At 37.5% G+C, this 14,798-nt stretch overlaps 1 protein-coding gene across 14 annotated transcripts in view; it reads right to left on the bottom strand.

The window, feature by feature from the left end:
• Positions 1-14,798, bottom strand: part of PHF21A (PHD finger protein 21A) — a 191,786-nt gene that overhangs the window by 136,654 nt on the left and 40,334 nt on the right. For all 14 annotated transcript variants that reach the window (XM_029956072.1, XM_029956081.1, XM_029956071.1 and 11 more), the window contains 2 exons: positions 14,139-14,171; positions 11,755-11,820 (listed from right to left, as the gene is read on the bottom strand). In XM_029956072.1, the coding sequence (XP_029811932.1) occupies positions 11,755-11,820; positions 14,139-14,171 (99 nt within the window). The remainder of the gene's footprint in view (positions 1-11,754; positions 11,821-14,138; positions 14,172-14,798) is intronic.

The raw sequence follows: 14,798 nt of genomic DNA, 5'->3' as shown, positions 1-14,798 counted from the left end.
AAAATTTGCTTTTTTCACCTTCCATTCATCTTTCCATTCAGTTAACTACTTCATAATATGTATATATTGTTAACTCTTTATTGTTATTACTTGCTAATGCACCCTGATATATTTGTAGTTGTTTTCAGTTTTTCATGTGAGGCTATTTCTGTACTAGGCTGTCGTGTAAGTGAGCCTGCCAAGTCAAAAAGTAAAAGATTACCCCAGATTTAGTATTAAACAAAGAAGACAGGAAAGAATATTCTAGGTCAAAGAAACAATAGAACTCAACCATGAAAATTTAAGTATGTGTCAAGTCTTGAGGACAAGGTGTATATAGGAGTTCAATGGAGAGGCTCATGGGTGAGATAATGAAAGAGCTACTGGAAGGAGTTTGGATTTCTTCCTAGAGTCTAACGCAAAGGGAGCTACTGCAGCATCACAAGCAGAAAAGCCAACATACAAGGGTTGTACTTAATATCTTCGTGATAATCGTGAAAAGCTGGCTGTTAAAAGATAGGGACTGGATACAGGGGAATGCCATGGAAAGGGAGTCGGGGGCACGGGCAATGGGAAGGAGCTTGAATAAACAGGACTTTGTAACTATGGATGAGAGGCCGAGAGAGACAAATAGCCCATGAGGACTTCAAGGTTTTGGGTGGCCACTGGATAAATGGAGTGTCATTAACCAAAAAGGGAGAGAAGTAGAGTTTGAAGGGGGTGGATTTGGGGTTCCATCTGGAGAATATGGAGCTCTGGGACATCCAACAGGCAGAAGCTGACAACGCACATCTATCTGAGCTCAGGAGAGAGAGGGGAAGAGGAATAAAGATTTGGAGGTCAGTGGCATTCAGTGGTAGTTTAAGGCTGTATGTCACCTACAGAGGGAAAACAGAGCAAGATGAAAAAAGAAGTCAAGGATGAAACACCACAGAATATTAACTTTTAAAGCATAGGCTGAGGAAGAAGTACCTAAGATGGAAAGTGAGTAGATGCATTCAAAGAGGTCAAAGAAACAGGAAAGGAAGGTTCTCAGTTCTCTGAAGAAGAAAATGGTCATTAATCTGAATTGTTGCAGTTAGTTCAAGTAAAATGAAGTAAAAAAAAAAAATGTACTTTAGATCTGGCAATTTTGTTACTGCAAGTTTCAGTGAGCTCACTAGAACAAAATGAAGACAGAAACTGACTGCAGTGGGTTGACAAAGGGTTGGAGGTAAGAAAAAGTAACATCAAATACCGACTAAGATAAAAAACAGAGATGAAACTTTTAGGAAGTTTAATAAGAGGACAGAGAGACAGGGCAATGGCGAAAGGAATTAAGAAACAAAGGAATTTTTGTTATTTAAATGGATGAAAGAGATGTAAGCATGTCTTATAAGGTCAGGAGAGGAAGTCTAAAGAGAACTCAAAGAAGGTACAACAGACAGAGATATCTGCTGTAGCAACACCACGGAGAAGACTATTTCTAGATATACCAGGTTTCCAGGCTGCTGGCTCATTTATTGGTTTATACTACTTTACTTCATAAAGTTTTCCGTTTCTGAAACCAAGATAAAGCAACCTTGAATTGAAAAGGGTTTTTTCTTTTTTAATGTTCATTTTTATTTGAGAGAGAGAGAGAGAAAAACATGAGTGGGGGAGGAGCACAGAATCTGAGAGAGGGAGACACAGAATTCGAAGCAGGCTCCAGGCTCCAAGCTGTCAGCACAGAGCCTGAGGAGGGGCTTACACTCACAAACTGTGAGATCACGACCTCAGCCAAAATCGGACACTTAACCGACTGAGCCACCCAGGCGCCCCTGAATTGAAATAGTTTAAAATGCTATTGAACACTCTTAAAACATTCAGGTAGGAAACAATATTGAGAATATTTTTTCTCAAAGACAGGAAAATGAACTATTTGAATGGGAAATCTTTTAATGGGAAAATGCATTAGCCATTATAGGCCATCACACTAGGCCATCACATCACAGGCCACCTCACCAGACTACGAGGCTTCTTGAAAGCATAATGATTTAAAACGTTCCAAAACAACTGCTGCACAGCATGCTAGACTTGAGGGCTACAAATATGAGGAGGACACGTTCTCTGTCCTCAAGCTTTACAACCCAGTGCAGTGAGTACAAATGAGAGAGGTGGGCACGAATACCAGGAGGACACAGAAGTGGGAAATCTGGCTTTGCCTGGAGAGTGGCAAGAAGTCCAGGAAAACTTTCTAGAGGATCTTTGTTTACACTGGGTCTTCGAAGGACAAGTGGGAATTTACCAGGTAAAGAGGAAAGAGAATTCCAGCTGTAGAGAATAGCATATGCAAAGGCATAGAGAAATGAGTAAGCCCAGTAAAGAGAGGTGGCACCAGGGAATTTCTGGAGTATATAAGGCAGGAAAAGATACAAGAGAATCAATCAAGAATGAGCTGCTAAAGGCATCAATGCTAATGAGCCTGAATGTCCTACAGGTGAGAGCCAATCACAGAGAAGTAACAGTGCAAGATTTTCTTTTCCTTTTTTTTAAATCTTAATTCCAGTGTAGCTCACATCATGTTATAGTTTCAGGTATCCAATACGGCGATTCAACAGCTGCATGCATTGCTCAGTGCTTCCCAGAGGGGACTGCTCATCCCCTTCGCCCGCTTCGCCATCACCCTACCCACTTCACGTACGGTAACCCGCTCTTCTCTAGAGTTAAGAGTCTGTTTATTGGTTGACTTTTTTTTCCCTTTGTCTCATTTCTTAAATTCCACATATGAGTGAAATCACATGATATCTGTCTTTCTCTCACTGGCTTATTTCACTTAGCATAATACTCTCTAGATCCATTCATGTTGTTGCAAATGCCAAGATTTTATTCTTTTTTATGAATAACATCCCACTGTATGCATAAACCACATCTTTATCCATTCACCTGTATCAGTGGGCACATGGGCCACTTCCATAATCTGGCTATTGTAAGTAATGCTACGGTAAACACAGGGGTACATATATCTTTGAATTATTGTCTTCATATCTTTGGGTAAATAGCCAGTACTGAGATTACTGGATCATCGGGGTCATCCTATTTTTAATTTTTTAAGGAACCTCAATACAGTCTTCCATAGCGGCTGCACCAGTAGCCTTCCCATCAATGGTGCATGAGGGTTCTTTTTTCTCCACAACCTCCCCAACATTTGTAGTTTCTTGAGTTTTTGATTTTAGACATTCTGATAGGCATGAGATGCTATCTCATTGTGGTTTTGATTTACTTTTCCCTGATGACGAGTGAAATTGAGCATCCTCTCATGTGTCTGTTGGTCATCTGGATGTCTTCTTTGGAGAAATGTTTGTTCATTTCTTCTGTCCATTTTCTAATTGGATTATTTGTTTCTTTGGTGTTGAGTTTCATAAGTTCTATGTTTTAGATACTAACCCTTTATGATATGTCATTTGCAAGATTTTCATTCTTTGCACCCTCCACAGGCCTGGTACCATGCTCTTCACTATAGAAAACTCACAATAAATGTACGCAGAATAAACAGAAAAGTCAGAATCTTAGAATGATAAAGACATTTTGAAGACACACAAAGCCTAGGGTGAAGGGAATAAATTTAAAGGAAAAGAATATTTAAAAGCACAAATTAATTTCCTAATACAGTAGGAAAATGAAGTCAGGGCAAAGGCCCTATTAAAAAAGCATTTGCTGACCATCCTACCAGTCAAAAGTTAGCTTAATATTCTCCAAAGACTCAAAGTGAAGACTCCCTAAATACAGGGCTTGGGGAAAGTTCCACAAACTTGGACCTTGACTATATTTTCATTGCTTGAGGCAAATATTCTTTGATAATTAAGAAATGAGCAAAGAAGGGGAAAAATGCAGTAGATTCTAGTAGTTCAGTGTCAAAAGATGTAACATCTGATGACAAGCGTTAAGAATTTCAAATTGAATTTACTTATTTTTAAATGTTTATTTTATTTTTGAGAGAGAGTGAGCGAGAGGAGGGGAGGTGTAGAGAGAGAGGGAGACAGAGGATTTGAAGCAGGCTCTGAGCTAACAGCAGAGAGCCCCATGTGATGTGGAGCTTGAACTCACAGAAGGTAAGGTCATAACCTGAGCTGAAGCTGGATGCTTAACCAACTGTGCTTCCCAGGCACCCCTCAAATTGAATTTAAAAAGTCATACCAGGAGCACCTGGGTAGCTCAGTCAGTAAAGTGTCCAACTTTGGCTCAAGTCATGATCTCACAGTTTGTGGCTTTGAGCCCCATGTTGGGCTCTGTGCTGACAGCTCAGAGCCTGGAGCCTGCTTCGGATTCTGTGTCTCCCTCTCTCTCTCTGACCCTCCCCTGCTCGCACTCCATCTCTCAAAAATGAATAAATATTAAAAAAAAATTTTTTTAAGTCATTCCAGGGGCATCTGGGTGGCTCAGTTGGTTATACATCTGACTTTTGATTACAGCTCAGGTCATGAGCTCATGGTTTGTGAGATCAAGCCCCACATTGGGTTCACACTGACAGCACAGAGCCTGCCTGGGATTCACTCTCTTCCTCTGTCTATGCCCCTACCCTGCTCATGTGCTCTCTCTCTCTCAAAATAAATAAATCAACTTTTTAAAAAAGTCATTCCATTCACCAGCATCAAAAATAAATGATTAAATGAGCTGAGAGTCCCCTAACCTACGAGAAGCAGACTGCTGCGTTTGGTAGAAATCACCACCTTACCTGACTTCTTCCACCACACCGAGGTAAAATGTCCTACAGAAACATGGCACACATTATTAAAATATGAATAACTTCATCAAACTTCTCTATCTTAAAGAGATAATCATATTTTGATTAGTTAGGTATAATACTGGCAATAGCAACAACTATACTCCAAGATAAAAGTTAAAAAAACAGAAGGGAGAAGAGGCTGATGTTGTATGTACACAAGACGCAGGAAACTCAACAAACAACTGGACCAATGGTTTCCCATAAATACTGTGTGGGAGGGATGAACTTGACTAAATCCTAGGGAACTCCTAAGCTTTGGATAAAGATGAAGTCAGATTCCCATCATAATTCAAGGATCTCTACTCTAAGAAAATAACAACTCTATATTCTAAGGTGATACACCACTGGTTTGATTATGAATGAGAAATTGTGACATTCTACCGTCACTGGCATCAGAGGCTGGAGACAGTCATGTATCAGGTTACTGTACTAGACAACAAGAACTAATTTACTTACTTGACTCCAAGGCAATGAAGCCTAAAGGCAATGTACCTATTATGCCTAATATCCTATTTAAAAAAATATTTGATAAAGGTCCACGAAGTACTTTAAGAATATAATTAACTAAATAAAACTGAACAAAGAATACAGTGATCTGAATTTTAGTCTTGAGTCAGATACTGATTAAAGATATGATTATATAATCATAGCTAAGTCACAGTCCATGTTTCAGTTTATGTACTACACTGAAGTACTTACTCATGACTGCATTAAATGTTCTAAGTCCTTAAAAAAGTAGTATTGAGTAAAAAGTAGTACTTGACATGTAAGGGTAAAGGTGTTCCATATGACATCAAGTTAACTACCATGAGCAAAGCTAACAATTTCCATTTAAATAGAGCTTACCTCCAAAAACATTCAGTGCATTCAAAAGATACATGTTCATTGACTCCTAAAAGGCATTATCCAAGCATTCCATAAATAAGGAAAGAGACACAGTAAATGACTAACTCAACATCTATCAAAATAGTCTGTTACAAAATCAGGAATAGAATCAAACTCCAAGTTTCCCTTCCCCCACCCACAGTCCATTGTTCAAGTCACCTACTTAGCTTAAATTATGTTGTTCTTTGCATCAGAAACATAATTAGTTATGACAGGAACAGAAACTACTCTCCCAAAGGCTTCAGAATCAATTTTAGTAAAATACGTTCAAATTTAAAATGAGAATGGTTTCATAAATGGCAACTATTTATTAAATCCAGAAAATATTTCATCTTGTATTAGGTTAAGCAATCTGTACGGAATAGAGACTATAATTTTTAAACACAGAATCAGAAAAACAATCCAGTAGCAAAGACCAAAGACTATGAAGGTGCCTACCTCTGTAAAGAGGAACAAGAAAAAGAGGAGAAAGGGTAAAAGAAAAGTAAAACCTGCAACTACAATGTTTCTAAGGAATTCTAAGGAATACTATGGAATATCTACACCTCCAGATAAGCATCAGATACCTATTAAACTATCTTCCCAGCAAAACGTTTTTCTCCCCTTACAGGGTATCTCCTGGGAAAAATCAAGGTACTCTCATATATGCTGTTAATCTGATACAACATTTTCTGGAGGCTATTTGGAAATAAGTAGTAAAAGTTTGTTGTTGTTTTTAAGTATACTAAAGTTTTTTTTATACTAACTTTAACCAACTATGGCAGATGGATTATTGTTCTCAGTTCTTTATATTCTCTTACAAAATTATATACATCCACACCCTCTGTCGTGAAACATTCCAGGACTTGGCCACAAGATTTGTTTTGGCTAATGAGATGTTAAAAGACTTGAGGCCAGCAGAGGATATGTATTTCGGTAGTTTGGCCTGCTTCTGTATTCCAGGGATAAACCATGAAATGGGTATGCTCCAGGTGGCTGCCGCCCCTTCGCAGTAGTAGGGCTCAGCATCAACACATATAGAAGAGATCTAACCCAACCTGCAGCCTAGAGGCAGGGCCAGCCAACCCACAAATTGAGGTAGACGTGTCCAGCCAAGCTTAGCCCAGATCAGGGACACCCCAACTGATGTACAGACCGAGTGTGTTGTGAGCCACTCAGTAAAACACTGGTTTGTTACGCAGAACTATCACTGGAACAGCTGACAAATACACTCGGTAATCTCACCTACGAATTTATCTTAAGAGCAATCAGAGAGAAACAGATTCACACACATGTATGTCTATCACAGCAACATTTACAATAGCAAAAAAAAAAAAAACTGGAAACATCCTATCATCAAATGTTAGAGGAATCACTAAATTATAATCTAGTCAGACCATTAAATATCTGAACCCATAAAAATCGCATGTTACAAAAATGTAAAATGCTCATAATACTTTCCGTTTAAAAGACATAAAAAGCAAGATGATTTTTTTTGAGAAAGAGACAGAGGGACAGAGGAAGAGGGAGGGAAAAAATCTTAAGCAGAATCTGCAGAAGCCTGCTGAAGATCTCTCTCTCCCTCTTCCTCGGCCCCTCTCCCCCAGTCCCATGCTCTCTCAAACACAAACATTAAAATTTTAATTAAAAAAATTAAAAATTAAAATATTATCTAAAAATAGAGAAAAATCATCAAGTGGCTAAAATAATTCACTATAGAAATACAAATGCTTTTCAGTACTAAATACTATTTTATGCTAAATATTAAACAAAATACAATACTCAGAATAAAGAAGTAAATAAAACAAGTATGTTCCCTAAAACTGTTTCTTTTTTTATTATTTAAGTATATTTATTTACTTTTAGTGAGAGACAAAAAGAGAGAAAGCATGAGCAGGGGAGGGGCAGAGAGAGGAGAGAGAGAATCCTAAGCAGGCTCTGCGCTGAGAGCAGTGAGCCCAATCAAGGCTTGAACTCTTGTACCGTGAGATCAGGACTTGAGCCCAAGTCAGACGCTTAACCAACTGAGGCACCCAGGCACCCCTATTCCCTAAAACCTCTCAAAACTAACAGTCTGTTGAGGAAGATCTATATTAAAAAATAATTATTTTTTTAATTTTTTAAGTTTATTACATGGGTAATTACAAATAGTGATAAGCTACCGTGACAGAAATTGCTAATTATCCCCAGTGTTTATTACCTACTTCTTACCCAGGACTGGAGTCCCTGATTTTATCTGCCTACGGCCACCTGGAACAGACCACACTTTCCAGCCTTCCTTGCTCCTAGCGGGGCCCACAGGACTAAGCGCTCACCGACAGGATCTAACTGGAAGTAGGATATACAACTTCCAGGAAGCATCCTTAAAAATAAAGGGCTTGCTTTCTATTGCTTTTCCCCCTTCTTCCCAGATGGAGCTGGTATTTTGGACTATGATGTGGAAGCTCCGTGCTGAGAGTGGCAGAGCAACGGAGTAACAGGAGCTTGGGTTCCCTGACACTGTGGAACCACGATCAGCAGCCCGAGTACACCTTCAGAGCTTTCACATGAGAGAAGAAGGAAATTCTACCTTCTTTAAGCCATTTTCACTTTGAGTTTTCAGTCATTCGCAGCTGAACCTAATCCTAACTGGCACAGCTATGAAAGAAAAATGAAGAGTTCAATAAGAGATTATAATAGAAACAGTTGATTTTGACAGGAGAAAGGCGGCTGAGGGGCAGGTCCTCTGAAGCAGTAACATTTAAGCTATGACCTAACACCCGGCCAGGAGAGCACCAGGTGAAGAGAGGTTGGGTAACAGACTGTTCAAGGCCGGGGAAATCAAAGATGCAACTGCTATGACTTAAGCCTGAGTCACAACAGGGACGGGCAACAAATTTGGGGATGTTAAGACTGCTTCTACAGGGAAACAGAATAAAAGCAGCGTAAGTAGTAAAGCGACTACATGGAACGGCTCCAATATCAGAACCTCTATTCTGACAAGCGAGAGATCACACATCATGCCAAACCGAGGAGGAATGAACCTGTTAAAGAAACTAATAGTTGCCTCTACACTTCAGTATTAGTAGTGTTTAAAATAGTTGGATTCTCTGATTAGAGCGGTTCACATACCGGGAGCAGAATGTCATTAGATATTTAAATGCTAACTCTCCCAGGAACAGACAAAAGTTTGGTGTTAACATTTTTAAAAATAATGTTTCTTGTCAATTTCTGGTTATAAAAAGAAAACATATTTATCGTGGAGGTTAAAGCAAATAAACTAAGACTATAAAGAAAAAATAAACTACCTGTAAATTCATCACCTCCCAACATTTTATGACACTGTTTTACATGTGTTTATACGCTCACATGCATATGTATACATACAACACACTAAAAAACCGGGGTTATAATGCATAGGAAGCTGATGTGTTTTTCACTTGCTTTATCATGGGCACCTCTGTATCATTAAAATATTCTTGAAACCATGATTTTTAATGGTTCCATAACATATAATTTGTTTAGCCAATCAAGTCGGGGGACTTCCCGAGTTAAACTGTCAACTGCAAATTAAAGCCCTGTGGGTCAAGGGGCTGACTTCAAATCTGCAATGAAGAGTTTATTCAGAAATCTCAAGTTGCAGTTTGAAAACACTGGAACCTTCTAACCAAGAATTCAATAAAATTCACTGAATTTTAGCCATGAAAGATGCTCACAAAAGACCATATTTTCCCAAATGGAACATAACATTTCACAGTTAATCTTGAGAAGAAAACTGAGTTAAGTACCAAAGATTGAGGCAGCAATAACAAATTAGAACTAGTAAGTGCCACCATAAGAATTAATGACTATCTGCATGTTTTTTTAATAAAGCAAAAGAGAAAATGTATGCGTCTGGTTTTTGCATAAATTAAGTTTTCAAGTGGATATAGAAAACATGACTACAGAAAAGTGCATATAGATAAAAAAATAACAACAAATATTGACAAAGGATTAATAGTTGTTAATCTTGGAATATAGCACTCTTTGAACTTTGCTATATTTAGCATTTTTCTCACAGCCAAGAAAAATTAATGTTAAATTAAGATAGTTGTTATGTGAGTAAGGTAATTCAGATTTTAGTTATTAAAGTAAAAGGCAAATCAGTGTTTTGCCAGAGGCTTAAGTAGATCTTCTGAGAAGGAAAAGCAAAATGCTAGGCATTCAGCATTAGGCATCTGTGGTAAAATAAAGCTATTTAAAACTAATTATCAATGTTTCATGTTGGAAGTAAGTCTGAGGAAGGACCAGCTTTTGAATGTTATTGCTGTGCTTTCTTCAAGTACTAGCTCACCTAAAAATGATATATTTTCTGTTCTATCAAAAAGGTTGTTTTAACAGTTAAGCAAATTTTCAAAAATTGCAAGACTGCATTTCAGCTTCTGACTCTGTTCTCTTTACTCTGTATACCCAAGATTTTCCTGATCCCAGGCCCATTTTTTAAAATTCTAGTTTCTAAAATTCAAACTTTGTTAGATGACAGATTTTGCCACTTGATGAAATGTCGTACTGAACATAAACATAAAAGGCCTCAATTTTCCATTAAGTGAGGCCCCCTAGTAGAAAAAAATTAAATAATAAAAAGGTATAGAAATAAACCAAATCTTTACATCAGTTGTCACAGACAAAAATTTCAAATAAATGTACATTTTTTCGATTGCCCCATTTTCCCCAAATGTAGCCTTAGGTTGTCTTAACTTTGTGACAGCATCCGCCACTCCCGACTCCACTAATCAGTTCTCACCTTCTTTCCCTGCTGGAACACGTGCATTTTTCAGCAAAAGTGAGTCATTCATTGGCATCTTGTCAAACTAACCCTGAAACTATAAGGCAGCTCAGTGCTAACAGAATTCTAAAGCTAGAACACTTTCACTAACACACATCATTTTGACTTTAGAGAACTGAATCACTTTCAGAGCCAAATACATACTAACACACTCTGTTTATACTTTTTCCTTACGAATTGTTCTCTACCACGCTACCTCCTCCCAATTTTAGTTTGGCAATTCCCTAATCTAAAATACCTCCTGTCTCTGGAGGAGACAGGATGGGGAAACGCAGAAGCATCGGAACAGGAGCAGGGAGGAAAAAAGCCGCTGTTCACTCAGCTTGGATAAAGATTCTATTCTACACCATTAACGACTCGAATCTGTTCCAGATAGTTCACAAATTCTCTCCTTAGAATACACAAGACAAATACAATCAGAAATCTCTCAGAATAAGTTACTCTTATTACTATTATTTCACTAAATAAAAGTTTAAAAAACCACACAAAGATCAATTATTGAGAACTAGTCAGTCAAAAATCCTCAGTAAGATGTCACTAGCAGGAACTATCAATTGCAAATGACCTTATCCCTTTGGTTCACACAGTCACCTACTTCACGACAGAAAACTGCTCCTTTTCACCAGAGGGAGGGTTGTGGGGAAGGAACAGGAAAACAAATGCTTTGTGGGAAAACCACGGACAATGTACTTAGAGTTCTACCAATTGTCACACTCCACCTGGTGGCAGGAGCTGCCTGAATTGGTGAAGGAGAGGTCATTACACAAAAAATCCCAAAGAATACTTTCCAGACGTCCTTGGGGAAAAAAGCAAGATGCTCTTCTCTTGCTTTTTATATAAAGAAATCTAACAAGGTCCCACTGAAGTTTTCTCACATAATAGGTCACTATCTAATAAAGAATAATATAAAGGTATGACGATAATCAGAATAGGAGACTTACATTTAGAGGAATTTATTTACAACCATTTTCTCCACAGTAAGTTAAACGTCATTTCAAGCCTTTAAAACAGGTTAACAAGTCACATCCAGCAACTACAAGATTCCTGATCACGTACTCCCACTAACTTTCTTTACCTCCTTCCCCTATGGGTAAACTGTGGAGTTTAATTAACACAGTTAACAGCAGCCTGCCGCGCCTCTTGTAGATATTTGCCAGCAACATATACCCATGGGATACTCTAGACACTGATTTCAACCAAAAATAAAAATAGATAAACAGAGCTCAAACAAAATTAAAACTGAGTCTGGCTGCCCACACTTATTTTCACACATGAGGAAAAATAGCAGTTCTCCTAGAAGCCTCCAGCAGACATATCTTTAGAACACAATGTTAAAAATATGGGCCCCCTCCTTTTCCCCTACCTGTTTCTCACTCAAAGCTGTGATTTTGGCTTGGAGTTCATGAAGCTGTTTCTTTAAATCAGCATTCTGATTGGAAAGAAAAAATATCTGTGAGAAAGATATTTCATTTGTTAACAGAATAGTAGCAAGAAGACTTTATGCACACTGTATTACAAATCATGAAGCAATCTTAAGCATTTAGCCAATCAACTTTGTCATGCATTAAACTGTAGTCATACGATCACCGAAATCCTAAATGTAGCTTCTAACATTGGAACAGGGGTAGTTTCTTTGCATCTGTTTCAAATTACAAGAAGTTTTGTATTTTAGCATCCTGTACTGTAATAGTACTTCTTTCTATTGAAATACTGTTATTCTTTTTGAAAGTATCAGTTGACAAAAAACCTAAAGCTCCACTAATCGGACAAAAGCAGGAAAATGGAAGTTATAAGCATGTGTGCACTGCATGCTTAATAGTATTATCAATAAAGATAAGAGTTTTTCTTCCACTTGCCCTCTTCCTTATTTCGTAGAGTACATTTGTTATTTTAGCCTGGATCTGAAAAGCTGTCAGTGCTGCACCTGCCTTAACACTACATCATTCAAATTAACACGCTGACTACGAGGGTATTTTCTCAGTTCTAAAATTCTAGGAATCCAAAAAGAATACTATTTTAGATGAGATACACTGAGCATGCCGGCTTTCTACTCAAGTGGGGAAAAAAATCCAAAATTAAAAATTTCAAATGCTCAATGTAGCAGGACAGCCTACTAACACACTGAATATCACCCCAATAAAAGACTAATTTTTCTTCATTGTTTTCTATGCATTTCTTTCAATTCACCCTGCTCGGTCTTCTGCCAGGCTTGGGGCACACATCCTCCCCCGCTTATGCTACTCTATGTTGTCTTTTTTTATAAGTGTATGTGATATAAAGCTTCTCTAATTAGATCACTCACAAGATTGTTCAACAACCTTCTGCCCCCTCTCAGATTCTCTGAGTTAAAACTGCTGTTACATGACCACCAGCTACATCAGAAATGTTAATATTTTCTAATAATATTTCAGTTGCTGACAATGTAGGTTACCATATTAAATATAAAAGAGACTATTAATCTAAGGTCTACTGCCTCTTGATTCCCTAATCTAATTTAAATTTTAATATACTTTTAAAAATAAATAAAAATGGAAAAGCTTCCCAAAGAAGTTGGGCTGTCAAACATGAGTTAAGTTGGGTTATCAATGCCAGCTCTCAGAATCCATGGATTATGTTAAAACACAATAGGTAGGGCCCTGGCTGCTCAATTTTTGTAGAAATATATATATATATCCCACTTCCAAAAATCAATCTGTTCCAGTACCATTCTTCAATCAAGAATTTATTTTCTTAATTTTACAATAAGGCATGCATGGTATGTTTAAAAAGTTAAATACATACACATTTATTTACATATTTACATATTAATATATATTTATATGGGTCTAAGTGTTCTATAAACAGATTATGGGTAAATAAATCCTGAGAGTCTGATATTCTCCAAACTTATGACCCACTGTCTAATAATGGCTGCAAAAGAGACACTTCCTGAACAATAAATATAATCATCAAAGACAAGATAACTTTTTTATTATAAAGCAGGCTTTACACCTAGCACGGAGCCCAATGTGGGGCTTGAACTCTTGACCCAGAGATGGAGACCTGAGCTGAGATTAAGACCTAAGGTGAGATCAAGAGTTGGGTACTTAACCAACTGGGCCATTCAGGCACCTCAAAGACCAAGTAAGTTTTTAGGAAGATTTCTCTTCAGGGACAGAGACTAAAATGCCTAAGTCAAAACCTCCTATGAGAATTTAGAGAGAAGGTAAGATCTGCTGGGTTATTATATAAGGTACTTCTAAACCCCCTTTAGAGGGCTCTTTCAAAGATAAAAAAAATTTTTTATGCTTTTTAAAAATTATTCTGAAATTATTTAGTCATAGAGGAATTAAGTATTTAAGTGTTCTGTACTATAAACTATGAGAAGATGAGAATGTTTCTGGGCCATATACAATAATTCAGAGACTACAGAAAGCCTCACAAACTCTGAGTCTAAGTAAGTATGCTTCTGGAAATAAAACTTAAGCTACATGAAGAATATTAACTCTCAGCTTTCCCCCCATATACTCAAAGCAATTAATCTACAGTGATGATGAAACAAAGATGAAATGATAATAGCTACACTGTAATAGAGTGACTGGATTTTTCTCAACCCTTATGACATGAAGACCAATATGCTAAAAATAATTGCTGTTAGACATGAGATAGTTTTTTAAACTTAAGTACTGGTCTGTATTAGCATCTTATGGTTACTTTATTTTAAATTATTTTAATTTAAAAATTAAAAAAATAAAAGTAGTATTTTACCTGTGGATCCTGCTTCATTTGAGCAACCAGTTTCTGGTGATAAAGAGAGAAAAAAAGCCATTAGTCTTACATGTTAACCCACTATGGCTAATTACACTTGGCCCCAAAAATCTAAAGTTTTAAGTCCACACAAAAAAATTAGCAACATGCAATCAGAATGGACCAAAAGCTTCTATGAACCATATAAAAGGTTAACGAGACACTCTGCCTTATATAAACATATATAAAATGACCACTTTGTATCCGAAATGAAAACCTCCCGCTTTTAACAAAACTGGAGATGCAGGGGGTGATGGGGGCTTTAAAAAAGCAATTTAAACAAGATGGATGTTCCAAAAGCCAAACATCCCTTTAAAATGTTGTCATTGTTTAGAATCCCAAAAGGCCCGGAAAGAGGCTGCTCCCATAACAAAACAGGCCTGTTTGTACACAGCAAAGTACAGATTTGGCAAGTCTGCTGGTTTGGTTCTTAGCCACAAAAGGAGCCTAGTGTCAGATACTACTTTGCCACTGTCTTCTCTGCAGGGAGTGTAGTAAGTAGAGCAGTGATGCTTAGTATTTGAGAGTAAGGAAGTGAAGGAACAATACAAAACTCTACCTACCTGGGTCCTTTGGGAAGGAGAGTGCTACCAGAATACTTAGAAGACCTTTACTAAGGAA

The sequence above is a fragment of the Suricata suricatta genome, chromosome 11, assembly GCF_006229205.1.
Source record: "Suricata suricatta isolate VVHF042 chromosome 11, meerkat_22Aug2017_6uvM2_HiC, whole genome shotgun sequence".
Taxonomy (NCBI): Eukaryota; Metazoa; Chordata; class Mammalia; order Carnivora; family Herpestidae; genus Suricata; species Suricata suricatta.
The sequence above is the reverse complement of the archived record's forward strand: the minus strand, read 5'-3'. Positions and strand labels throughout refer to the sequence as shown.